The sequence below is a fragment of the Pezoporus wallicus genome, unplaced genomic scaffold (assembly GCF_028554395.1).
Source record: "Pezoporus wallicus isolate ANWC-B61680 ecotype Strahan unplaced genomic scaffold, APGP_CSIRO_Pwel_v1 contig_8042, whole genome shotgun sequence".
Lineage (NCBI taxonomy): Eukaryota > Metazoa > Chordata > Aves > Psittaciformes > Psittacidae > Pezoporus > Pezoporus wallicus.
This window is the reverse complement of record NW_026639380.1, coordinates 4516694-4544280: the sequence shown is the minus strand read 5'-3', so window position 1 is coordinate 4544280 and position 27587 is coordinate 4516694. Positions and strand designations below refer to the sequence as shown.

At 40.9% G+C, this 27587-nt stretch overlaps 1 protein-coding gene and 1 long non-coding RNA gene across 2 annotated transcripts in view; both read right to left on the bottom strand.

Moving 5' to 3' along the window:
• Positions 1 to 773: 773 nt before the first annotated feature.
• LOC130602009 (uncharacterized) lies at positions 774 to 13638 on the bottom strand. The gene is made up of 3 exons (XR_008972794.1): positions 13341 to 13638; positions 1494 to 1566; positions 774 to 995 (listed from the first exon to the last, which is right to left on the bottom strand). It is a non-coding gene; the product is annotated as an uncharacterized LOC130602009 (long non-coding RNA).
• Positions 13639 to 22615: 8977 nt separating this feature from the next.
• The window catches only part of CNST (consortin, connexin sorting protein), a 36191-nt gene continuing 31219 nt past the window's right edge, over positions 22616 to 27587 (bottom strand). The window contains exon 10 of the mRNA XM_057414501.1: positions 22616 to 26762. Within this exon, the coding sequence (XP_057270484.1) occupies positions 26557 to 26762 (206 nt within the window). The 3' untranslated portion in view covers positions 22616 to 26556. The remainder of the gene's footprint in view (positions 26763 to 27587) is intronic.

Genomic DNA, 27587 nt, shown 5'->3' with positions numbered 1-27587 from the left:
AACAGGGACGGAGAACAAATGCAAAATCTGCAGTTGCTGTTGTGGTGGGGAGAGGCCGTGGCCCTGCAGAGCCGTGCTGGTACGGAGCATCTGTGGCTGCACCACGCGGTGAAGCACGGTTATAATTTCTGTGCTTTTCAAGGCCAGGCTGCTCACCTGGATTCCAGAGGCTCGCAGCAAGTCGTGTGGGAGCCAGCCTCCTGCATCCCTTTCTCCCAGGCAGTTTCTGCCTTATTTTAACCATTCCAAAGAGACGCCTGTCTAATCTCTAGTGACTGATGCTTTCAGACTGTTCCCAGGCAATCTCCTCCTGCACAGTGTTTTGCGTATGGCTGAATACAAGAAACTAGATCTATACATCCCGTAGTTTTGCCCACATGCCATTCTGTTTCTAGAGGACATTAGTAAAAGATTTAATCCCTGAGGCGTGTATAAAAAGATGCTGCAAAGCTGGAAACTTCCATGCATCTCCTCAATCATCCTTAGTTTTTAAATCAGTAACTCTTTTGAGCTTTCCTCACAGGCTATTTCACACATACGTTTTTCCTGTTCTTTTCAGCTGTTTTACGTTTGTACTGAAGATTAATGTCCTTTCTGAACACACTCTAAACGTCTTGTCTCCGAGGCAACAAGAGATCCTCCCCTCTAAAAGCATCAGCATCAACTCCTTAAGTACTGCTGATGCAGCTGTTTGTAGACCTACTCGATCAGCTGTACCAGTGAAACAACAGAGCCTAACAAAGAGCAAAGCGTGGGGGAGGGAAGGACAAAGATGGCTGTTGTAGGTTTTTTTATTCCAGATCATTTTGTTGATCTGATTTACAGAGAGAACCTGCAAAACCAGTTTCTTGTGTTTGAGGTCGCTGAACATCTCATTAGTCAAGCTTGTCTCTTACTGTCTTCCTCGGATAATTTCCAGCTGTTTCCAAAGTAAAGGCTGTTTTCTCCGAGGCCACAGTCTTTGGTGTTCCACTCTCCTTTCTCCTTTGAAAAAGCTTTGGAAAAAACAATTCACAACTATAATCAATAGATATTTACCTTCCCCCCCCCCTCCCCCCCCCTCAGTTTGAAGTTAATAAAAATTGTTTTTTCTTCAGACTTTGCATTAACATTTAAAACTGTTCAGTGACATGAGGCTGTAAGGAGCCTTCCAATTGCAGAGGGGTTCTGACATAGCTCACAGGGCTGCCTAATTTCTTTATCCCTTTGCTCCAGAAGCTTGCTTCTCTTGCCTTTTCTCCCTCTTCCATATTATCCCTTTATCATCACACTTAATCCCTTGTCCCTCTCAAAATACAAGGCAGTTTATATATGACTCTGACTCAACTATTTGTAAAGAACCAGGACTGCACAATCTTCCTTGGGCCATACGTGTTTGATAAGAGCTGCATCATTGTGTTAGTCAGTGGCTTGGCAAGCACAAGCTTGCATGCAGTGCTGAGTAACCTGCCTCCTCAGTGACTGAAATTTTACACCAAAAGGGTCAGACTTACCCTGCTTATCAATCCACAACTCTCGATATTCCATCGACTTGTACAATGTCAGCTGCATTTCTTTAAAACACACCTGTTGGAGCAAGATAATTCATATAAGTTGCAGCTTACACAGGCAAGAAAACAGGCTTTCAGAGCTGCAGAAGGACACCTAAAAACCAACTAGGGGGGCATCAAAACAGGAGGCCTACATAAAACATCATTATGGTAGCTCCAACTCATTTTTTCTCGAGAGAGACCTGTGGTTGGCAACTGGGAGAGTTCTGTTTGCAGTCATCTCCAGTTTCACACCGGCTCACTAGTAAGAAAAGAACAAAAATCAGTCTCTAAACCAGATTACATTCCTGCCCTTGAAACTAACAAGTTGATGGGTAGGTTTCAGAATGGCAGACATCAAGGCAATGATTTTAAATGGAGAGCTAACAGCAGTCTTGACTAAAGGCAAAGGTTAACCTGTCTCCCTAGTTAGTGCCCTCAGTGCAGGATTACAAAAATTATTCTGTGGGAAAGGAGTAGGACGATTTACAGTTTTCCTTTGTCCAATAGGAAGCCAAGAAATGCCAGATCTGCTGCCAAGTGCAGTTCCACAAAGGAGGTTCTCACCTCAATCGGTTTTAGAAGCTCACAAAAAAGATACTGCTGTTTCTTTTAAAATCTTGCGTTCCAGATTTGAAGGTGCTTATTTTTTCACACGTGTATCAGCATGCAAAGCCTCGTTTAGCCAGACTGCCTCAGTCTAAAGCTCCTTGCCAATTTCTGTGGGACAGAGAAGTACAGAAGCGCGTATGCACACAGCAGCCGTATCTTTTCAAAGTCATCCAATAAAAAGGGGCACGCCTCCCTGTGCTAGTTTCTCCTGTTCTGCTTGGAGCCTCTGGCAGGATCTGAGGAATCTATGTAAACATGCGTAAGAGCACTTGTATGTCCCTTCCTTTCATACAGTGGGCATCCTGATTAAATCCTTCCTGTCAATATTACAGATTTCTTGGACACCAGTCTTTGTGATAAAGTTTTTTGTACTCATTTATAATTTTAGGGTGCTTTTTATTAGGAGTGGAAACGAAGATGTTGTTCCATGACCACTTTTTAATTAAAATAATAATAAGGTAGCAGAAAGAGTGCAATATGATGTCAATTGCATAAGGATGTATGAAGGCAGCTTTTTTAAACACAGCATGGTAATTGCCTTGAACCCCAAAGGATGAAATAAGATCAGTGGCTTGCATCATTTCAAAAGTTACAACAGAACACAAGAAAAATAGAGCATAAGAGTAGGTAGAGAACCTGGGAAACAAGGTTGATTAACAATGCATGGATAATTCACTGCAGGGTATGAAGAATTATGTGGGTGAGTATATAAGTGATTTAAAAAGAAAAAGCATCTGTGTACCTGTTACAGTGACTCAGTACTGTAAGACTGTGAGAGCAAATATTTCTGGAACAAAGTCTACAGTTCTTAGTGTCGTGGTGTATCTTATCCTGAATTTATGCAGAATATTACTTTATAATCAAGAGGCAATTGGCTTTAAAAAGCTGCTCAATACATAACTTTAGAATTTGTAATAAAACTATTTAGACTGGGATAAAAAAAAAGAGGATCTTGAAATTAAAAACTGCAGAGAATCCAACAAAGTTGCTTCTTTTCTCCAGACTAAACAACCTCAGTTGCCTCAGCTGCTCCTCATAAGACTTGTGCTCTAGGCCCCTCACCAGCTTTTGTCTCCCTTTGGACCTGCTCCAGCGCCTCAATGTCTCTGTTGTAGTGGGGGCCCAGAATTGAACACAGGATTCAAGGTGTGGCCTCACCAGTGCCCAGTACAGGGGGATGATCACTGCCCTGGCCCTGCTGGCCACACTATTTCTAATGCAGGCCAGGATGCCGTTGGCCTGCTTGGCTGCCTGGGCACATGCTGGCTCATGTTCAGCTGTCAATCAGCACCCCCAGGTCCTTTTCCTCCAGGCAGCTTTCCAGTCACTCTTCCCCAAGCCTGTAGGATTGCATGGGGTTGTGGCCCAAATGCAGGACCATTTTAATATATATGTATGCATACACACATGTAATATGTATATTGTATACATATGTATATATATTCAACCAAATGTACATTCAGCCAAATTAATAAAGGAACAAGGTTGTTTTTACCTAGTTTGCTTATTTCTAACTTGGGAGAATACAAAACAGCAGATGGCAGATCCCGCTCTTCTGTTTTTTAATAAGTTGCATGCACATTCCCATTCATGCACAAATCTAAACAAGCTCTGAAAAGAAGAAATAAAGGCACTGTTGACCCATAGAAGGACAGCAGAAGTCAAAGCTTTTGACTGCCACTGGAGTCCAGGCTTCTCATTCAATATTAACTGCAGCCATGACTTCTCACACTGAACTTGAAACACTTACAGGTATGAAGAGGCTGATAAATGTACAGATTTTTCAGTAGATGGACACAGAGCAAGAAAGCATAGGGGAAGAGCACCTTTTTCTGATGACACTAAATAATAAGTAATGTTGCAGTAGAATGCTCTATAACAAAAGTGGCTGCACAGTAAATTAAGACATAAAGAGTTACATGCCCGAGTGCTCTTGCTGGGTACTGCAGGGTTCTGCCCTACCTCACAGTTTAGTAGTCATTTTGATGACAACAGTTAAAGATTTGAAACTTTCTCCCATAGTTGCAGAGAAATGATTTAATGGCAGCTAAAAACCTAAAAGTGAAAGGATTTAGAAAACACACACTAATCTGTACTGGAGACGTTAAAACCTGGAATACAGCTACCTAAAAGAAATGGGGATATATGTTTTGTCAGTGTATGGCAAATGGGAGATATTTGCAATGTGGAAGCATCAGATTGCATGGAAGGAAATAAAAATCTGTCTCCATTTTAAAGTCTACCTAAAGCATTGCATTCCATTTCAACCACTTCACTACTGTGGGCCCCTGCTACAAGGAATAGATTGACGAATTGCAGACAATTCCAAGAAAATTTTCCAGGAAATAATGAATCATCCAGGAGTAGGAATGGAGACACCTTAGAGGGCAAATCCAAAGTTCAAGGTATGTATTCACTACAGAGGCACAATAGTGCTTTGCAAATATCTGAAGGTGGAGGGTGAAGGACTTTGAATACAAAAAGAGGTGTACACCTAAGCAGATATGGCTGAGAGAGTGACCAGCAGAGCCCATGCCTCGCAGCAAGGGAGGTGTCAGTAAGAGAATGAGACCAGTGATTCAGTGAGTGCCAATGGACAGGACATCTGAAACAAAGCACCAGGCTGTTACCTGTGAGGAAGCTATGCAATGCCACAAGTGTAAGTGGATGGCTAGGTAGGTCATCTGTTCTTTACTGGCTGCAGTCACCAGTATTAGACTGAACTGTAAAATTCTCTAGCTATCTTTAATTGCATTGTGAGTATAATAACAGAGCCTGATAGTTCTTAAAATATTCCTTTGTATCTTATTTAAGCAAGGTCATTAGAGGGGGAAAAAAAGGGGGGAAACATCTGTATGCTCTAATTAGCTAAAAGTGCTTGCAGGCAAAAACATACAGTTCCTCAATGTTACTCTCTACCAGCTTCAGTTGCCAGCAGAACTTCTTGGGGGCCAGTTGAGGCCAGGTGCCTCTGTTCAGTGCACTTGAATGCTCTGTCAGTGTTCATGCAGAATACCCACAAGAACTTTTTTTCTTTCAGGTTGTATACTGCCTGTTCACATGCAGAGAAACTTAGATTGTCCAGTTTTACACACTGGCAAAACCACAACCACTCATTTTTATCACATTTATAAATCACAGCTAAGCTACACAGGTATTACTGTCCTCAAAAGCCTTGTAGCTGTCTTCAAATTGGCAACATATTTCATCTTTTGACCTCCAAAGACTTCTTTTTCCCAGTACTATCTTGTACAACTCCTGTGTGAGGCCATCTCTGCTCTCCACCTGTTTTCTTTACATAAGGAGTTAGGAAGGATGGTTGTCATAGGAAGAAAACTAACTCTATCCCAGACAAAACCAGGGCAATGGTTCCTTCACAAAACTCAAGATTTTCACCCCAGAATCCATAGCAGTTCAGTGCAAATCTCTGTGTGTGTGTACAAGCAGAGCACATTGCTACACATTGCTATTCCTGCTAACCCTGTATCATTTTTAACACATTTGCACCATCAAACTTCCCTTGAAGCTAGCCTTTCTCACTAATGTGACATCCTCATAAACTGTCAGAGACTGAAGGGAAGAGAATTCCTGATAAGGGGAGAAGAAATGGTGCAGTGGTAGAGCTTTCCCTCTCTTGTTCCTGTGAAAGAAAGTGGGAGAAGAAAGCACACCATTTAGTTTTGTGCAGCTGCTTTTGCTCTGTGTGGATGTTTTGTGCCGGAGAGTTGCTGCAGAGCTTTGGGAGTGAGAGCAGAATGCCAAATATCCTGTGCTCTCAGCCACCATATCCTGCAGAGGTATTTCTGTGCTGAAATATGGGTGACAAGCAACACTTGAAAGCTGCTTCTTCTGTGTCTCCCATGTAGCTATGTGCTGGTTTTGGCTGGGATAATTTTCTTCATAGTAGATAGTATGAGTAGATGTTTTGTTACAACGCTGAAAGCACTGTTGATAATAAAACAATGTTTTAGTTATTGCTGAGCAGTGTTCGCATAGAGTCAAGGCCTTTTCTGCTCCTCTCACCACCCCACCAGTGAGTAGGCTGGGGGTGTTAAAGGAATTGGGAGGGGAAACAGCTGGCACAGATGACCCCAACTGACTAAAGGGATAATTCCATGCCATATGATGTCATGTTCAGCAACAAAAGCTGGACAAAAGAAGAAGGGAGGGATGTTCAAGGTTATGTTTTGTCTTCCCCAGTACCCACATAATGTGTGATGGAGCCCTGCTTTCCTGGAGATGGCCCAACACTTGCCTGCTGATGAGAAGTAATGAATGAATTCCTTGGTTTGCTTTGCCTGTGTGCAAGGCTTCTGCTTTAACTGCACACTGTGTTAACCAAAAAAAAAACCACCAAAAGATAAAACTGAAAAACCCCAGACACAAGTGATACACAATACAGTTGCTCACCACCTGTTGACTGATACCCAGACCCACCTCAGCAGTCATCAGCCCTTCACGCCCAACTCTCCCTTATATATAATGAGCATGACATTCTATGGTATGGAATATCCCTTTGGCCAGTTTGGGTCAGGTGTCCTGTCTCTGCTTCTTCCAAGCGTCCTCTGCCTGTCCCCACTGGCAGAGCATGAGAGGCTGAACGTCCTTGATCAGGGTAAGCGCTACTGAGCAACAACTAAAACATCGGTGTGTTGTCAGCACTGTTCCCAGACTAAAGCCAAAACACAGCTCTGCACCAGCTACTAGAAGAAAACTGATTCTATTCCAACCCAAACCAGGACAAACTACTATTCAATAGCCCCTAACTGAACTTATCACAGTATAGTTGCATTTGAATTTAGATTTGTCTATAACGTGGACAAGGCAAGATGTCTTCCATCTTCCTTCACAGGAAAGATCCTAGCGGATCTCTAGCTTCTGTAATGTTGAAATGGGGCACATTTTCCAAAATCTGCGGTTCATCACTACATCTCATCAAGAAGGTTTGTGGAGAATTGCCAAAAGGCTGATCAACTATATCCTTTTGTTCATTCTGTAGAAAGCAGAAGTTTAGCTTTCAAACCAGTGTCTTGTCTCAGGACTGAGTTTAGAACTGAGCAGTTGGTACAGGTAGCACTTACTGTGAGGATGGAAAGAGCAAAACCATAGAACGTAATGCAGAGACAGCACATTCCCCTTATTTCATAGAGCTGGCTTGTTCACCAGTGTGTGGGGCTAGTAACTGAACCTTGAGAAGTACTAAAGAATCAAATGGTACTACAACGTGGGAAGTATCTGCAGTACATTTTGCCATGTTCTTGACATAACTCAAACACCCCAGGTGACTCTTTGCAGGGCCTGTGTAGAGCCCTGCATTGGTTTGTGTCAGGACAGAGCCTCACTTACCGACAATTCTCTCCCACTTTTCTGAATTTCTGGGATAGCATCAAAGTGTCCAACCTGGACTGAGAATCAGTTATTTAAGGCATTACTTTAGTAAAGCAATCTTAGCTATCACATAACAAAGCTTAATGGATTGATACAAAATACTGAATTGACTTTATTAACCTTTTTCACTATGTCAGTAAACATGTGGAGAGTGATAAGGGTAAAGGGCCTCAATCGGATCTCCTCCTCCTGTAGCAGCTTCTCTTTATCTGAGTGCCTGAGACTGTCCTAAGTGGTTTGGATGACTTTTGTAACTCATACCAGTATTTTAGCATTCTCTAGCAAAAAGGCTCCAAGGTGTGGCATGCAGATTTTTTTACAAGTATTTTTTAAAGAAAAAATGAGCTTACACGGCAACAACAGCAGATTCCAAACCTGCTTTATGTCAACTCTTGTCTGAGCAACAACAAATACCTCTATGTGAGCAGTCACTGCCTGATGGCAGATAAGTGCCTGACCACGAGGCAAAGGTCTTTACTCCTTAAACTCTTCCTGAACATTAGATAAACGCTTTGACAACAGTGATTACAGGCAGTCAATAGAACCTCACTGTTGTACATAGCACATTCAGCTGGTCCTCTCAGAATGTCCTCAGCAGCAGCCCGTGTGCTGGTTGAACCTGCACCTGCAGCCCTGGATGTTAAGGCAAAGAAAGATCAGGAGAAAGAATGAGATAAAGCACAGGGTACTGGTGAAACCTAATGTGTTTTAGATAGGTGAGTGGATTAGGTTGGGGTCATGCAGTAGGTGGGCAGAGGTGAAAGGCTGGGATCTGAGTAAGGTACATTACTCAGGAAAGTTGAGCGTGGTTTTTAGGAGTAGGACATGCAGTAGAAGGATGTCAGTGCATGGACCTGAGAATCTAATGAAGGGGAAGGAATACACTAGGAGGGAAGAGGCAGGCAGGAGGAGAAACAAACCTCTTCTGACCCATTCTTATGGCCTGGAAAAAAATATTCAGGTACTGTCTACAGTGCTGACAAAGTTTGAGAAGTGCGTGCCCCAGTTCAGTACTGATTTTCAAGTTATCTGCAGTTGCAAGTTTACTTTTCATAATGCAGGCTATGTACCTGCCCACACAGAAACCGTAAGTTAATCAGGGGGAGAGAGTTACCGACAAAACAAGAAGTAACCGGGTGAGGTATAGCTCCTTGCTAGGCTCAGAAACTGTGTCTGAGCTCCCTCTAGTGAGATGTGTGCGTCTGCTACGCTCAAAGATCACAGACCGAAGCTCACATACCTCTTGATTGAATCGCTAAATTCAAACCCAAATACTTCTAAAGCAAACATGCAAACGATCTTTGTACCTGGCCTATAAGAGGTCACATCAATTCTGCTTCACAAGCTAAGCTCTTATTTTTAGAAGTTTCCAGAAAAGTAATGAGAACAAATGTAGTTTTAATGGTGTTAGAGACAAATGAAAACTAGACTGTTTGCAAAGCACTTGCAAAACAGAAGCAGCAGGCTTGTATAACTTCCTACTGCAGGTAACATAAGTATTTTCTAAAACACAGAAGGGAGTGTGGTAGAGGGTTTTTAGCATCATGAATGCAAAACAACTGTCAAGTAAGGCTGGCATATAGATCAGTTTACTTGATACCTTATAGAACAAGCAAAGGGGCGAATCACTGTTTTAAAAAATCAGACTGCTCAGTTTTCTACATGGCAAATGAACTCTCTGGCAGTTTATTTATTTCCTCCTGGAATGATGACTGGATGGGGCCTTTTTTTTGTGCAATGAGCTTAAGCTACAGAGGCCAGGAAGTGCTACCCCGCTTCCTGCAGGCACACACATCTACCTATGTTTTTCCCCACAGTGGGAGGAGAAAAGGAATTCTTGTGTTAAAACAACCCTCAGCTATCTTGTGGTGACTGTGTGTCCTTCAGCTCTACTGGTGATTTGCTGTGACTTTACTTCACGTGTCTGTAGCATATAGGTCCCTTTGTCTTGGTTGTTGCCTCTTGTCTGGGCACTACTGGTACTAGCAAGCTGTGGACATTAGCATTACTGTTTCCTGCTACTGCTGGTTTCTGGCTTGCTGTCATTTTTGCCACACTCACACGACTGCATTTTATTGTGTTACTCAGCCACAACCACAAATTAACTCTTGTTCATATATTCATCCTTTTTCAAGAAGCCTGTGCCATCAAAAAACCACTTCTCTCTCCTAGATGTGTTCCACTAAGAACCTTTTACAGTCTTACCTCTTCTGGGTACAGCAGAGAAGTCGTTCCATTAAAGTTCCTGTCCTCACACTGCCCTACCTCACTGAGAACTCATTTCTGGAGTTCTCAGATCCAAGACACGTTAAGGAGTGGGCAGGACAGCAGCCATAAAGTTAATCGAAGCAGGGTGAAAAGTTGTTATGCCATCAGCCAAAGGTGAGTGAAAGCTGTAGGGGTAGTTCATTTACCCAAATAAGGAAGAGAATGAAGAACTGAAGCTTTGCGTTTGACATTACGAAGCGGCAATATTTCCCTGCCCACCATATCAGACTTGTCATAGGCTTACCCATAGGAGGTTTGTAGGTTTGTCCACCTGATTTTACAAAAGATCTCAAAAGGAGAAGAAGCAACAAAAAGCTGTGGTAGAAGAAACCACTGCATTATCACTCCACCTCCCAGGCTAGTTCATGATCTGATCATACACTAAGTGTTTCAATGGAATTTTCCAAAGCAGTTGCTCTGTCCTGTCCTACAAATCCAATGGTAATTGGAGACTTCCAAGGAAAGTAACAGCCCCACTGACGTCTGCGCTCAGTCACCAGCTCTCCGTGCTGCCTACAATATGCTAAAGTTTCTAGGTTTGATTTTAGCTAAAATGACTAATGCTGAATGAGCTGTGATGTATAACAAGAAAAAAGCATGCGGAATGAAAAGTACCTTAAAAATGATTTGGCGCAATGTGGTCAGGTTTTGTATCAGAGAAGGCAATATAATGCTGAAACCATCTAGCCTGCAGCTGTGAAAACACAAGAGAGGCATAAACCCAAGTTCATGGCAGCATGCCAGAGCCTTCTTAAAAAAATGGCACATCACTGAAATCAGGTGCTGATGTAGCACCACCAAAGGCTCCTTATGGGCCTGGAGACAAGAGTGCCCTTACATTTCATTATATACCTAGCAGCAATACCTGCCTCCACAGAAGGAAGGGTATTTCTAATGATCACTCTGTTATATCTGATAATGGTTCCATACCCCAGTAAATATGAACAGCTTTGGTTGTCCTTACCCTTTTATTTAATTATAGAACACACTGGAATTTTTACTTTCTATGAAAAATGACCTAACTTCCTTATAGGAATAAGTAACAAGATTTAGTAGGTGAAGCTGAAACTGAAACTAGGACATTTTAGTTTAAAAGAAGGCCTTATTAGGATTTAAGCATGTAAGTGTCCTGAAAACAGGCCATAGATGCTCATCACTTTAAACAATTAAGAACAGATGCTAAATGTGCATGTCTGGTTCAGAGAACATCACAGATAACCTGAAATGTACTCCCAAGCATTGAGGTAAATTGAGGATCACGTGGCTGAGCACTGAAATCAGCTGCAGCAGAGAAATCACCAAGCATTGCTTAGATCTGGGGAGCAGACTTGTGCTCTTTGGCAGCTATTACGGTCATGCAGTGTGGACTTATTTTCCTCTCATTAACGCTTCAGTCCTTTCCTGTATTTTTAAGTGACCGATTTGTATTATGCACAGACAGAAACAAAGACTATTGTTACTTCAAGCGGTTCTGTTTCAGCTGCAGACCCCAGTCTGCACCACTGAATAAAAGGCATCTCTTCGACTTCTCTTCATGGCCCCTGCGTTGCAATCCTGGGGAACAGACAGGGTCTCCAGCTCCGGGGCTGAGCCCGGCTGCCTCAAAGCCGGCAGGCGGCACTGCTTCCTTGTGCTGCCTCTGGTTTTCAACGGTTTAACCTTTATATATGCCGCTGATGTCGGTGCATGGACTGCACAGATGTGCTCTGTCCTATTTAGGACTGCTTTTCCTCATTAAGGCCAGGACTGCAGAGCTGTTGTTTTTTTTTCTCTTGGTGTAAGTTGGGAGGGAATAGGAAAAATCCAAAGAAGGGCAAAGCGTGTTAAAGGTTCCATTTTTTAAGCTGCAGTCTGGAAAGTACTTGCTGCACAGAGGTCAACATTTGTTTTGAAATAAAAATCTGGATGCCTTTTTGGGTTTGAGGTGTCTTCTTATCAGCATTCTCAGGGACTGTAGTTAACCATTTTGTAGGAGTTCTCAGTAATCTCTGTTCTCCGATATCAGCCTGTGCACATGCCCTGTTTTCTCTCTCTTGAAGGGACAGCAGAGAAGAAGGAAGGAAATAAAGTGAAAAATGATAATTTCTGCTAAATACAAGACTGGGGATGTGCACATAACTAAACCAAACACAAAAAGAAGATACTGTTATATCTGGCCTCTTGCTCAAACAAAATTGTCTCTAGCTTTTCCCTCTGTCTTCCTCCAGCTCCTAGAAGCCATCAAGCCGTGCCCACAGCTCACTCCCTCTGTCTCCAAACTCCACTTGTGTCCTCTTCTAATTTGCCTCTGTTTTGTGTTTTCTCTGGTGCACGTGGAATCGCCACATGTGCAGAAAGAACATGGACCACATGACCGCACACAGTTACCCACATTTTACTGATGGGCAAGGGGAAATCCCTTGGTTTGATGTGGAAACGTATAGCCAAGAATTCATTTTGATTCTTCACAAGTGTCTTTCAAAAACTGGAACCACAAGTTTTTGCTTGCAAATAGCTAAAAAGTCCTCCTGTGTGTATGACATTTATCTTCCTCAGATAACACTTGGAGGATCTCCAAAGGACTTTGGTTAGGGTTTGATGCAAGACATGTTAATAACCTCTTAATCTTTGCAATACCTGTTTTGCTGGCTAAGTAATTGATTTAACACTATTTTATGGTTATAAACAATATCTGTGCGCACTGTAATGGACAATAAATACTGATCCTGAAATATTCAAATGCAGGTAAGTATGTAGTCAAAACAACCAAACAAATCTAATGAAGATGTGGCTTTTTATATTTAACCTGTAGTTTCTCAAGCTTCTTAAAATAGTTGTTTCTTCATAGCCACAAGGGACAGAAATTTTTATATTAAAAACATCAGAATCTAGTAAAAATATACACCCATTAGTTGAGACTATAAAAATGGGGTAAACCATGAAAAGTTGGAAGTAAAACACGCAGAAGAGACCTTCAGCTCTGATTATCAGTCTTCTGGAGGCAACTGATTGCATAAAACATCTGAAATCTCAACTAACATATTGTGTAATCACTTCGTGGCAGATAAGGATTCTGGACTGCAAGAAGGATATCCCTAAACGACCCTTACAAATAAGGCCCACAAGGAGTTTCTCTCTCATTCAATTCCAAAAGCCATAGCTGTGATGTTTTCAGTTTTATTCCCTCCCATTCCCCTGGGCCCTTTTGCTTTCTCCCAGGCTGAGCTAGCTTCACTATTAAATACAGCTGCCTCTCTCCCACACTCACATGGTTCCCTATGGCAAAGGACTGTGGTATGGATGGCACAAAGGCTTCATTGGACTGTTTATGAATACATGAGTGGAAGGGAAAACAGCAGAAAAATTTATAGTGAACATGTTATTACAGACTTCAGCATTAATCACTAAGCAGCTTCAGGAATGTTGCTCTGTGGATCTTGCCACCCTAGAAACTTCCTGAGGCACTTTGGAAATTTTCCAAGATGCCACCAGACTTCTGGCCAAGCAGCAATGCCTTGGGCCTACATCCAAATCTCAAGCGTAGTCAAGAAAAACTGAACTTACCTTAAGCCCACTGGGATTTACAACTAGTGGTAATTTTGTTTTCCTCACCTACATCAGACATTTATGATGGCTCAGATGTCCAGGAAATTAGTCACGCACTGATGGAAGCAGGGCAAATTCCCGCTATGGGTGGAACCAGAAAAGTCATAGCCATCACCTTCCCAGCTGCAACCTTGTGTCCAAGGTCAGTTGAATCCAGCTCCTCCCCAGAACCTGTTAGAAGTCAGACATTGCCAAGAAGCTTTGAGAGACCTGATTGCTCCTCCCATGACTGCCAAAGTGAGAGCGGGCAAGCAAGAATCAGTCACCTAGAGGGGCTGGCAGAACAGGCAGGGAGCCGGCAAGAACCGCTCAGATTACCTGCTTTTCCCTCTTCTTTCACTTTTTAAAAGGGACACTCATTCTGCGCAGCGTAGCAGAACCGATTACACAACACAGGTTTCAAACTGCTAATTACAGTGGATGCTTCTGCCTCAATATCGCTGGAGGGAAACATTCATGCAATGCAGCCATGGTGTCTGTGACAACAGCATCATGTGCCATGCTGATCAAAACTAGTTCATGGCTAACTTTTAGTGTCACCCTTCCCGGTGGTAATTACACCTTAGAATTAAAAAGGAATCATCACCAAGGCTGTGTGCAAACACCGTGCTCAGATGAAACAAGGAACTCAATAAGCAAAATAGTGTAGCATTCATTAATGATCTACAGCATATGTTTTAAAAAAGTCTAATTAGTTTAAGGGCCAAAGGATGGAACTTCTATGATCATTCATAACTGGAACGAGGTCAACAACAGATGAAATTACCCAGCCAGCACGAAAATGGTGAAGTGCAGGAAAATGAAAACCTGCTATTAAAATAGATTTCCAGCCTCTCTTGCTAACCCACCTGGAAGGGAAAATGCAGTAATATCAGGGTGTCAGTGTCATGAAAAGGAATTAGGCATGGTCATGCTAATTTCTGGTTTCTGAATTGCAGTGTTATAAGAATCAAAGAGATAAAATCTACACCAGGACGGTAAGATACAGAAACAACAGAGAAGTTAGAGCAGCCAGTTGCGGGATTCTTTCAGTATGGCTTTCATTGAGAAAGTGTGAGATAGCTTGAATTTAATTCATGTTGGTGTCAAATCACACCAGTAAGATGTTTTCCTCTTTTTAGCACCTTTATTTAAGTCAAGAGTGTCTCAAAGCATTTCATTATTTTTAGGTAGGTGTCAAAAGCAGTGGAAATTAAATTCCTGTGCAGGGCTGCACTGCAATTGTGGGAGGAAAGTAAGCACCCTTAGACCCCAGCCATGTCCTGTCAAAGTATGGGTCAGGAGTGCAGCACCTGGGGAGCAGGGCTGTTCTTACACTGGTATTCCCTGTGCAATGTACCTGGGAAGTGGAAGAAGGGGAGCAAGGTCTGCCTGTGTACTCAGTGGCTCTGGTTTACAGAGATGTAGACAGATAATAGGAGCGAAGCATATACAGAAGCCTCATGATATCGTGGCCTTGCACCACAAGCAGCATGTGCTTTAAACATGAGTTATAAACATCTGTTTTAAACATTAATTATAATAGTAATAAAATGCATACCTCCAAGATTAGCAGATCAAACATACCCATACAAGAATTTCTGTGGAAGAGTAGTGAGAATATAAAAATCTGGCTTTGCAGTAGCTAGAGATGATGTCGCAAGACTATCAAAAGGCTTTTTCCCATTTTGCTGTGATTTTATTTTGGAAGAAAACAGACTAATACTCGACGTGTTCTGATTTTGATGCAGCTGCATATTTTAAAGTAAGGTAGCTCTGTTGCTGCTTCTCTGAAGAGCATTATGCCTCAAATCCCAGAAATAAAGCTGCTCATACTTTGTGATTTGGCCTTTTGATACCTATGTATTATGATGTTGTCTTTAATTACATTAACATACCCTGTTGTCTCCAAGGATTCTTGATCATGAAGTCACTGGGAAGCTACTCAGTATTCTTTTTGCCTTCCTTACTCAATGAGTGGATTCAGGTCTTAGTTAAAATGCCTGCTCCACATCAGATTCTGCTTATGAAACTATTCACTTGAAGTTATGGATTAGCACTAATTTAACTACAGTGTTTGAAGGCTTTCCTGTAAATGTTGAGGTATTGCCTTAAAAAGATAGGCTTGATCTCTGCCAGCAGGTTTGCACAATTTGAGAGAAAGATGCTCTACAATGTACGTGAAGCTAGTGCAGGTTGGGCCAAGTACATATGTCATGCATGGGCCATTTCTTGTTTTGAAATGATTTTAAAATTCAGATGTAGTTAAAATGGAAATCTGCAGTAAATCTAAATAAAATTCCCTTCCTAAGGAGGAAAACTCAAAAGGAAACAAACAATGTCTCTTAGTGATAATATGCATTCCTGGTGACATTTCAAGTCTAGTCTGTCAGTAATGCGCTTTAAGAAAGCAATGCTTCTCACAGTAACAGAAGCAGGAGCAGCAGGAGTCTGACTGTTTTTTAGAATGAGATATTTGAGGACAAGAGGCAATAAGAAACAGCCTGAAGAAGGGACCACACAGTCACATCCCTTCCTCCTCCCTCCCTCCTCAGTTGGAATAAATTTGCAGCAAAGAGTATTTCATCACAAGGAAAATCCCAGTCATATGACCTATTTTCATCTAATTATATGACCTGCCTTTCCCCTTCCCCTACTTAAGGGTTTTTTTACCATTTACTGAACATGTGCCTTGGAAATCATGACGTGCTGAAAAGCAGGTACCTCTGTGAGTTGTGCTGAGTACCTCAACTCTTGAAGATCTCACAGTGAATTTTAATAGGGCTTATAGGGTTATTCATTTAATGTCCATTTCTGGTTTTTCTATGTGACATAGGGATAGGGACCATTAAATGGTGCCCCCTATATACTTAGTACTCCCAGCATCAACTGAAAAGAATAGGACACGCATGGGTCCGAAAAATGGGTGCATAGAAGTGTAATGACAGCACCAAAAATGGGTGCTACCTGCTGTGACTGTATTCTTTTTTCTATGCCAGTAAGAGATTATGATGATGTCACTGCTCTCTGCCACCACCTGGCTATGTATTAGGAAGGAAAAGGACAAAAGCTATAACCTCTACCTTCTATTAACCATTCACTTGTAAAAAGGAAAAAACCAGAACCAGCTGGCAAGATGCCTGAATCTGTCTGCAGGTAAGGGCAGTTTCCAGAGCTAGTATCTATGACAGGTGCTTCTGGAGGTGGATGCACTAGGGAATTTCTAGGTTTTGTTTGGTCCAGAAGCTGTACCTTAATTTGGCTCATTTTTTCCTTTATGTCATCCTCCAGACATTGTTTTCAAGATTTCCAGTGAATAGCTTGTGATGGGCAATTTCTCAGTGAGTCTAAGAATCTAAATCACTGCATATATCTAAATCAGTAAATACATCTAAATCAGTAAATCCTCACTAATCCGGTCACTACACTGAGTCACACAGTAGCAAAAAGCTTAATTGCTACAAATGCTAATAGTAGTTTGTATAGTTTAGTATGGGGAGAGACTTTCATATTCTCTCTGAAAGCTAGTAAAAACACTTTAGAAACCAACCTGGTCGTATTTTCCACAGTCTATTCCTGTCCATCCGTCCCTCTCTCCACCTTAGGTAGCTACTGGTAATGTTAGGACCACTAAAAGCTCTGCTCCACTGCAGATAGTATAAAGTGGGAAGGACTAACAAGAAGCCTATATACTGCAGATACCAGATGCTGAAATCCTTCAAGCAACTGGTTTTACCCTTCATTCTTGTAAGGAAAAGCAAAGATGCAAAAGCAGTCTACAGCTCTACAGGTAGCTTAAAAGAGCTGTAAACCCTCACAGTACAGTCATTATGATGCTAAAAATACCTCCCCAAAAAATAAAAGCAGATGCAATTTCTTTACCTGATAGCACAGCACAAAACCTGGCAGGAATACTAAAGTGTATCTTCCTATTTTTCAGTGCTTCTTCTACACACACCCCCCCCCCCCCCCCCCCCAAAACAGCTATCCTATTAATAGAAAACTCAAAAAAAAAGTGAAGAACAAGGAGAGTTTTCTTCCCTTCCTTTTTCAGATGCAAGGTTCATTGCAGTTAGTTGTGGCAATGCAGGTTAACCATTTCAAAGTGTGACTAGCAAGTTGCTGTTATTGCTTAATATGTTCTGTTATTCCCATGACCACACTCACTCTAAGGAACATTAGAATGCGTACTGCTGCATCACCACAGGGATCAGCAGGGGAGGATTGTTCCTGTTACACAGGCGAGGTACTGAAACACAGGACAATTAAGTGATGCGCTTAAGACCACACAGGAAATTTGTGGGGGAACAGGCAATTAAATCAAACCCTCCCAAGTTCCAGTTTTGTGTTCTATCACTTAATCAACTCTCCCACCTACTTCAAACCAGAGCACAGCACAGCTGTTTTCTGCCACACCCGGGTTTTTTTTCTCTTGCCCCATCAAAAAAAGTCCTGAGCCAGCTGGTTAAAAGGGCTGTCATCGTCGGGCAAGAATGGAGGGTTAGGAAAATAAAATAGAAAAGATCTTAAGGGCAGAACTGAAAAGCAAGTCGTCTGCTATTTAACAGAGCAGTTGAGAATAATAGCCGGGAAAAAAGTAACATTAAACTTGCCTTGCCTCTGTCCTAGCATAACCTGTTAAACCATACTTCAGTTCGTCATTGTGATACTAAGTGCTCTGTGACGGCAAGTGCCACAGAGCATAGCCTTTTTTCCTCAAGAAACTATTCGAAGTCTGCCCTTCTTGCTCATATTTGAATACTCTTGAAATCCTGAGGCAGTCTCGGCAGCACTGCTTCCACTCAAAACTTTCTGCATTTTTATGGTTTCCACAGTGCCTTTTTTGTGGGATCCTAAAGCTTTCTGTCCCTTCTACATATTTCTACTTAAGAGGAATCAACAGGTTTAGATTCTTAAATTCATTTTTGGGTGTGCTCGGGATAGAAATTACTTTGAAATACTTCTGGAAGGATCACAGGACATACTGTGCAGTCTCTTCTGTGCAATACAATCTCAGGCTCAGTCCTGAAGGACACTGCTTGATCTCCTGCCAGCAATACATTTGACTTGCTGTTTTGGAGTTTTATGACTGAAACTCTGAGACGTCTTTAGACAGCTTACGGCTGTTCTGTTTGGTATTGAGAGACATACAGCTCCTAGTCATCTCTGTGGTCAAAGGAGCAAAGGGAAGAGTACTTGCCTCCCTGCCTGCTCTGTACTGGGAAAGGTCCCAGCAGAAAGATGAGGAGATTGAGCTGGTGGTGAGGGTGGGCTCTGCAAGGCTTATTTATGCTGCATTGCAAAATTCAGCCAGTTCACTGAAAATACTGTTTTTATCATCCTACTGCATGAGTCGATAGCGATGGCTCTTTTTAATGGGCTGTTTTATAATACATGAGTCACTTATTGCTAATTGCCATCTATTTTGCCTTTGTAGGTAAACCATGGGCTATTACCCAGCAGTGAACTGGCTCAGAAAAGCAATGCCTTATTTATAGAAAAATATGAGAGACAGTATGTGCCAAACAAAAGCAAACAAAACACACAAAAAATTACCATGGCTTAATCTTCCTCTTTGTCTTCAACTAAGGGAAAGCTTTCAATAATACAAAAATTGAAAGGAAAAAAAAGGTTATTAAAAGCATTTTGAGGGATGCCAAGAGCATTTGAAATTATTTTCATCTTTCATATTTGCAGACAGTGATGACAACATCCTCTTTATGGTCAAAACACTTATGCGCCTCTCAAGAACTTGATTTTTGCTGGGAGAGAGAATCTGGTGACTGCTGCTTCTTTCCACATCGCTTTGTTTCCTCACTCTTGGCACAGTGATAGGTATTGTATGTAGCCCAGCAGAGCTGCCGGATTGTGGCTTGGATTCTTAATAGGATTCTCAATAGGGCCTGCTCTGGTGAGCATTGTTACTTTCTTGGTAGTTAACAGAGCATGAGTAGTAAGGGTTAGATGGTGAAACACAGTGACTAGGGACAGCTTGAGCCTCATTTTCTGATGATAGAAGTTGCCATTATACTGTGCGTTCCCATGCAGTCTGTTGATACAACTTGCCTTAATACACATAAATAGCAACCAGCTACCATGGGTATGATGATATCAAGTACTAAAAATATGCTAAAATGGCATTTGGACTTAGTGTTGCATACTAGGAAGAAAATTAATCTCTTAAATCACTTTTATTCCTTAAAGATCACCATAAAAATTTATGAGACTACAAAAAAGTAAATAAAGAAAGTCTTTAAAGCTGTGCAAAGTCAAAGATAATGTGAACAATTGGGTACTCGTTTATCTTCTCTCATCTGTGTTGTCTTGTGGGAACCAGGTACAAACAAAAGATCAGAAGATAGGATTTGTAAGCTCTGGTCCTGCTTTGCTTCTTCCTCCTCTGTAACCTTGTGCAAACCACTTAAATTACTCCAAAGGAATCCTAACAAGGAATATTTTAACCATCAGTTCCTTTCCTCCCTGAGGTCATTAAACTATGGTGCATTTTTTTTCTGTTTCTAGAAAATCTGATTGGGAAAAAAACCCCAACGTAACTGAGAGATATAATTATCAGAAATATTTTTCATCCTTTACCAGTAATATTTAATATCTTTGATTAAAGGTCTTTATTACATTCTTTCCGCAGCCCTTTTGCCCATAATAAACACAGTCTTTACCTTTGTACAACCTTGAGAAGATGTTTCCCCTTGTTCCATTTACTGACTTGTACACGAAACCTCAGATCTTTGAATAGGCACTAAGAAACTTCAGTATGTATTTTTTTATTTTGTAGCTCTTTTCAAATACATTCTTGTCTATTAATTATGGCGGGCCTTTGTGGAGCAACATTGCTAGTTTCTGTGGATACCGACATTTTGACTTGCTGAAACTGTTACAGGTCCTCAGTGATTCAGACCTTTCACTGTCTTACTTTCTGCATGTTCTGTCTATAGTTCACTGAATTCGGGTAGCTCATTCAAAGTAGTGCGCAAATATTCTTACTACTTTCATAGCCTTAGAGACTATCTGCCAATTTCATTAGAAATTCTGGCACAAAAGCTGTAAGTATTAAGCTGTGCAAGCACGAAGATTCTCAGCATCACACACAAGTGGTGAGATTCATGTTATCTCTGGCAAAACCCATCAGTTCCAGAGCCTAGAGAAGCAGCGGAAGAACTGGCTTAGTGCTGTCTCGCTCTTAATAAAGAGATGTCAAGGAAAACTGGTGAATGGTTCCTATATGAAAAGTGAAAAAAGTGTAAATTTTTAGGTGTAAGGGTTAAGTGGAAGTTACAATATCCTCATGTTTCTCAACTTCTAGTTCACGTATGTTTCACCATCATGGAACCATCACCCTCTTGTACCACACTGCCAATTCAGTTCAGAACAGAATGAATAACTACCAGCTGAAGGGGTGCGCTATAGGAAACACTGGATTGGCACCACTTCCATGCACTGCAAACAGCAACTGTGGAAAAATCTGGTCATGTTTTGGCAAAACTCTGAAAACCAGTGAAGTTTTCTCATTGCAGTACTCATCACATGGCACTTTCTGGGAAAAAAAAAAGGCAAAAACCAATCCCCAAACATCTAACCCCAATGAACCAGCCAACAAAAAAGCAGACTGTAGCTCGCACTCTGTAAGCTGTTTTTTTTGCAACAACTTTAAAGTTGATCAGTCTGTGAAAGCACAAAAGTGGGGCTTAAACTCATTTTCAATGCCAAGCAATGAAATGAGATGCAATCATTAACTGTAATTTGACAGAAGTGTTACTGGAAACTTCCCCAAAAGCCTAACAAATGAGTCCTACATCAGGGGCCCATCTTGGCTAAAAGATGACATTTTGCCAGACAGTTTCTTGGCAAAAAGCAAAAGAGAGAGCTGACAGATCTATTGTCGTGTGAAGCTGGACTCAAACTTGTTTTCAGTAAAGGGCAGCTCAACAGTTTTAGGTTAACGGAGGCCTTGTGTCTAATAGTAGACATGCCTTGGGAATTTCGGATGTGCTTCAGTGCTGCCTCTAATTTTATTTAGAGCCATTAAAACCAAGTTGAACTGAAGAATCAAACTTTGGTTGAAATTTACTGATATCAATTCTGTAGCATCTTAGGTGTCACAGAGCAAATCTGTAAAACACCATGCATCTACTCCCCATCATTGTTTTCTTCAAGGGATGACCACAAGTTTTGGACATTACTGAATGCAATAAACCCTAGGCTCATTTTATGTGAAAGAATTACCACAACATTTAATTCAAAGTAATACAAATCACAAATGATATAAAGGAGCCTTAAAGAAGCAATGTCTAAAAAGAATCATTTTTCTACAAAAGGACTCTATAGTTAAATACTTTGGGCTTCCTTGGGTAACTATTTCAGAGAATTAGATTTCATGACAGCACGTGGAAGTCAGCCTTCAGACACCAACTGCTAAAGAGTAGTACGAGAATCAGCATAAGTTTTGAAATCACCAAGGAATCAGTAAGCCATGGGTAGTTTTTAATGGAATAGTAGTTGTCACTGCTATTTCAGTTTTGTTGTGGCCTCATTACTGATTTTAAAATCTTGATTTTGAGAGTGTAAAGTGGAAGAGGAAAGGGAGAAGCATACATGACCCCTATTCTAACAGGAGAATGTTGGATCCCTATCAGGAGGGAAGATGCTGTGGACAAGGAAGTAAGAAGGATGAGAAGGACACTGCTAGAAAACACAGTATTTAGTCTGGAGAGGAGATGGCTTTGGGGTACCTAGTGGCAGCCTTCCAGTAACTATGAGAAGGTTACCAAGAAGCTCTTCAGAGCAGTGCACATCAGGAGGCTGAGACAGCAAACTGAACCAGAGCTTCAGACTGGATATGAAGAATAACTTTTTCACCCTGAGGACAGCCAAGCAGTGGAATATGCCCAGCAAGGTTGTGCAGTCTCCATCCTTGGAAGGTTTCAAGAGCTGACTGGACAAAGCCCTGAGCAATTAGGTCTGATCTCAGTTGGCCCTGCCTTGAAAGTTCATGACTTTCTGAGGTCCACTCCTAACTGAATGACCTTATTAAAAACCAAAGACACACCACACCCCTCCCTCAGAAAAACTGCATTACGCCAAAAACCGAACCAAACCTTTGCATTTTACTTTCATTTTCCATTCTGGCTTGGGTTTGACCATGAAATTCTTATTGGCGGTACTGCACATTTACTTGAATTTCACAGAAAATTTCTCAGTATTTTTATAGGTTTAAGGAATCACAATACCCAAAAAGGTTCATGTATTTTCTTTGGGACAGTTTTTATTATTTTTGCTACAGTATTTAAATTACAAGCTTGGGTGATAGTTTCAAACACAATTATTTACTCCTTTTGTTAAAGGAAGCTGAATTTGTTACAGTTAGTCCTTTCAGATGGCCTTGGTTTTTACATTACAGCAGGCAAACGTGTTTTCTTAGGAGAGCAACATCCTTTTAGGTTACTGAGTGGAACAGTCCCCTATCACACAAGAATTTAGTCTTCCAATCTACTCTGCTTGTTTGATACTTCAAGCTTGCTCTCTACTCTTGAAAACCCTAAAAAGAGTTTCCCTTTTCGTCAGACTACTTCCTACTGTTTGTCACCAGAGCTATGCATTTTTCAGGTATGAAAGCAGAGACATTGGAAAAATTTTAAAACACGGGCTGTGCCTAGATCATAAACTTCTGCTGGCATATTTGGGCTGTAGAATACCTGCTTCCTTGCTGATACTGTTCAGAAAACAAGCCTGTAGCGTAGTACGACTATGCTACAGCACAGTGCTTTTCTTGGTGTAGTCCAGGCTATTTGGGGTAAGGGTGTTAATCATGTCATCAGAAAGCTCTTTTTGGCAGCATATGCTGAATCTCGATTTTCATAAGAATCTCTTCAAAATAATTACACTCAAAGAATAAACTGGAGGTTTCTAGTAGAGTGCTGCATGTGATTAAGTGGCCACAACTTCTTTGAAGGTACGGTATGAGCCTGAAATCCGGTCATATTTTAAGAAATTACTTTTAACTACTGTCAAGTACTGAAGCATTCCCTGAATTTTCCTACCAACTATAAATTGTTGTACACCAGCATAGTGTGTCTCCCCTACTGCTAAGCAGAACAGTCCTAAAGACAGTGGCAGGGAAGGATGAAGAATAAATACCTATATGCAAAAGGCTTTAAAATGGATGGGTTGCGTAGGAAGCCTTTTCCCTCCGTTTTCTTCCTCCTTATAACAATCTTAGCTGTTGCTCAGGATTATTTTACCTCAAAATACTCAGACAAGAGAAGTAGCTTCAGCTATTTCTTTTAGCTTGAATTTACCTGACTGTAAGATCCTGACCCCTCAGGTAACTCGGGCAGAAGCAATGTCACCAGCAATCCAAGAGCGCTGTCACATGAAGCAAGGGTTAGTACCATCAGCTTTTTATAAAGTAATGCCAACAGAAATTAGGTCCAGATTCAACCACTTGGTTGCAACTGAGGAGTGAGCAGCTCAGATCAGGAGCCGGGCAGCCTGTGCATATGTGCACCTTCTGCTCCCTCAAATCCTGAGAGACTTTGCATGTGTAGTACCTTGGCAGAGTTGGGAAAGCTGGAGACATGCTCCAAGTTACAACACAAGTGTAAGGTAGCTGAGTTACACAGACACCTGGCTGTTCATTCTTCATCAGGTATGTGTAAGTAACATTGGTGTCCATCCAGCCTCATCATGATCTTCTTGTAGGCAGTTCTGATGATACTAGTGAGTCTTTGCACTGCAAATATAGTACAAAGTGGACATACCAGGATTTGGGCCGCTGCTTTTAAACTGAACTGCTTATTAAAAATCACTTTGCCTTTAAATAGCTTTACAATTTTAAATAAAATAATTATTTTTAAATAGTCTTAATGAAATGAACCTAAAAGTAGAGGATCTTTGATCTCCGTATCTGATATACTTTTGAATAAATATCCTATATATACCTCTTGATCTTTTTGGTGATGAAGTGCACAAAAGCTTAAAATTTTTATGTAAGCTGATATCAACAGTTGTCTTTTTAGGAATAAACTTAATATCCTGAAACACTCAATGCAAAGTTACAGAAACCCAAAATATATTCTAACTGCACAGTCTCTATAAATACATATTTTAACTGAATGCATGCTTTAATTACTCTGTGAGTAAATAACCAAAAAAGAAAAATAGGATTCTCTTTAAAAGAAAAACTAAATAAATAAACAAACAAACGCAGACTTCAAATAATAAACTGAACCAGCCAGTAACACTTTAAAATACAAAAGTGTCTTTCTCCTTTAGATCAGCCCAGCATTATAATACTCTGAGGACAACAAACAAAAAATATACAAACTACTGTTCTCAAGTTTCATTCTGAAATCAAAAGTTTCACTAATTTGGGTATTTAAAATTCGCTAGTTTAATATAAAGCTGCACAGGAGGCTCCCTAAGGTACAGATAAACTAAGCCTCCGCAGCGAAACCAAGAAGACAAATCATACATGCAATTTATTCTCGAAAAAAAAAAAGTTATTTTAACTTTCACTTTAAAAACCCGTGAAGTATAACAGTGTGTTAGGAACAATGAAGCTCACTAAGAGGGACAATCTGCTCGCATATGCCAGAAAGCATGATCATTTAATGTTATAATTCTGAGCCACATCTTGAAGATTTCATTTCATAGTATTTTACAAAATAATATTCTAAACCTGAACACACTGCATCATACCACGTTAGTAAGCAAGGAATCACAGAGTGGAGTGAAGTGGACCCCTCAAAAATGCTGTTTCCTGAGGTGTAAAGGAATTGTTTCACACTAACGCCCTCAGCAGGGCTGGGACACTGTGCTCTGTACAAGAACAGTTGCCATATTTTGACCAGAGTGTGGGCCAAAGCCCTGGGTATCTAATTCTCACCTTCACAGTCATGTCAGTGTTCCCCTCACATACCACCCAGGAAGGACTAAGCACCAAGTAATAGTAATACCCATTTAAAATGACTCTTTGTACTCATTCAAATCTGTATAGGTGATAGAAAAAGAACAGATTTTACAACACAGGTCTCAGAACTGCAGGGCAAATAGATGTAAACGTGTTTTATCTGCTGGACCGAGTGCCCTGGACTACTACCATGCTACGGATCTGTAGTGAGCCTCTGAATCTCTTCTGTTGGTTAAGTTCCACTTTACATCAGCATTCACCCACTGAGAGAGGCCGCAGCCACACAGTTCGGTGATCCTGTGCACTCATCTGGGATGAATCAGACGTGAGCCCTAACTGCAATAAAAATTCACAAAGGCAAGGATCATTATTCCCCATTTACGGAGGAGAAACTGAGGCACAAAGTGATTACTCTAAGTCAGTGACATACCTGGACAGAAAACCCAGTTAGCCCCACACCTGCTACCAGGTGCTTTAAAATTGGCCAAAGCCACTTTAACATGAATAATTTAGTAAACATCTTACTTTTGTTTCTGTGTTTAGTGAGACCAATGGTTTATTTTTAACCTTCCATTTCTCAAACGGCCCCCACAATACTGGGAGGGAAGCTCCAGGAAATTTAGTGAAGTCTGCTGGCAGATTTATCCCACTCATTCGCTATAACCTTTAAGATACAGGGTCAGTCTGCTAATCACCAAATGAGGGCTCTGTGAATGCTGTTGCACTTTTCTCACTCCACCCAAATAATTACATGGCTCACCAGGAGAATTAAAATGGAGAAAAACAATGTAGAAGAATAGTAAGACTTAGAATAAAAACAACGTTTCCATAAAACACAGACTTATTGCATGATAGCTGGAGGCAACACCTTTGCACAAACAGCTGTAAATTAAAGCTGTCTTTTACTAAGCTTCCAGAGATTGCTTACACAATGGGTGGCAATGGGAGAGCAGAAGACAGTTGATTTTCTTCTTTCTTCTTCACTTGCTCAAGTTGTTGAAAAGCTACTTGCCTACTCTCAAAAGGGTGATGACAATAACTTCTTATTCTCCCATACCACACTGCTACAGTTAAGAACAGATGTGAACATTTTGCCACCTGATTGCTAAACTATAATTTTCTTGATTTTTAAGTAGAAGTGTAAGTACATCATCAAATACACATCACCTGCAGGTGGCAAGTGTTAGAGAACTTGAAATCACATTTTTTTTTCTACCATCTCCAATAACCACTGGTGATCTCTTACTGTGCTGTCTCTGCTCATTTCAGCTAGGAGAAGGCTATCCAGTGTTTAAATTCTTCCATACGCTGCAATATTTGGGTATAATAGAAATCCATGTTGGCTGCAAAATCAGTACACACAGGAGATTCCATGTCACCAAAGGTGCAGTACAATGCAGTTCCTCCAATGCTAAGGAAAACAGTTGCTATGCACAGCAGGATCAGCAAAATACAGGAGCCACCAGCTACTTCATCTGTAAACGTAAAAGAAGAAAAAGTGAAAAAGGATGATGTACAAAGAATTTGTGTGAGAAAATCTGAGATTGGTTTTACCATTAATGGGTCAGGAGGTAAACACATTTAATAATGCTCACTGTGTCAAAGTGACCATAATACATACTAGGAACTGTATCTTCCTCTACCCAGTCTTTTCAGAAACCTAAATAATAACACAGCTTCATTTCTGCAACCTGTGTACCTGTCACTGCTGATATTGCTTGCGGGGTCACACCACACTGACGCAAATACACTTAACTTTGAGAATGCTGTTCAGCCAAAGCCTTCCTTCATGGAAATGCTTGGAATGAAATGAAAGCTTTGAAACTAAAACAAATGGACACAATCTTCATTCGTATTGACACTGACTGCACTACCGTGAGCAATTTGTATTTGCTTTCAAATTTTGACTGTATTGACAGAGACAAAACCTTGAGGGTAGGCTAACGTGAAGGGTTAGCTTACATCTCTGCAGTAACTCTTTGCACAATTGCTTATTCCAGAGTAAGAGCAATAAAGAGGTTGCAGGGATTCTGCTGCATCCTCACAACCTCATTTGTCCTTGGTAACTTGTATGCATGAATAATATCTGCATTTTCTGTTAGATTGGAGGCTCTTAAGAAAATTTCTGATCTCTCTTCACTTTACATCAAGAAGAAACAGGGGAAAAGAAGAAAAAAAGGAGGAAACATTCAAGTATTTTTCTGTGGTTTTGAAATCAGATTTAAAATAGTAACAACTTTCCTTTGAATCATTAAATTCCTGGGGCAAGAAAAGAAAAAAAAAAAAAAATCAGAGAAGAA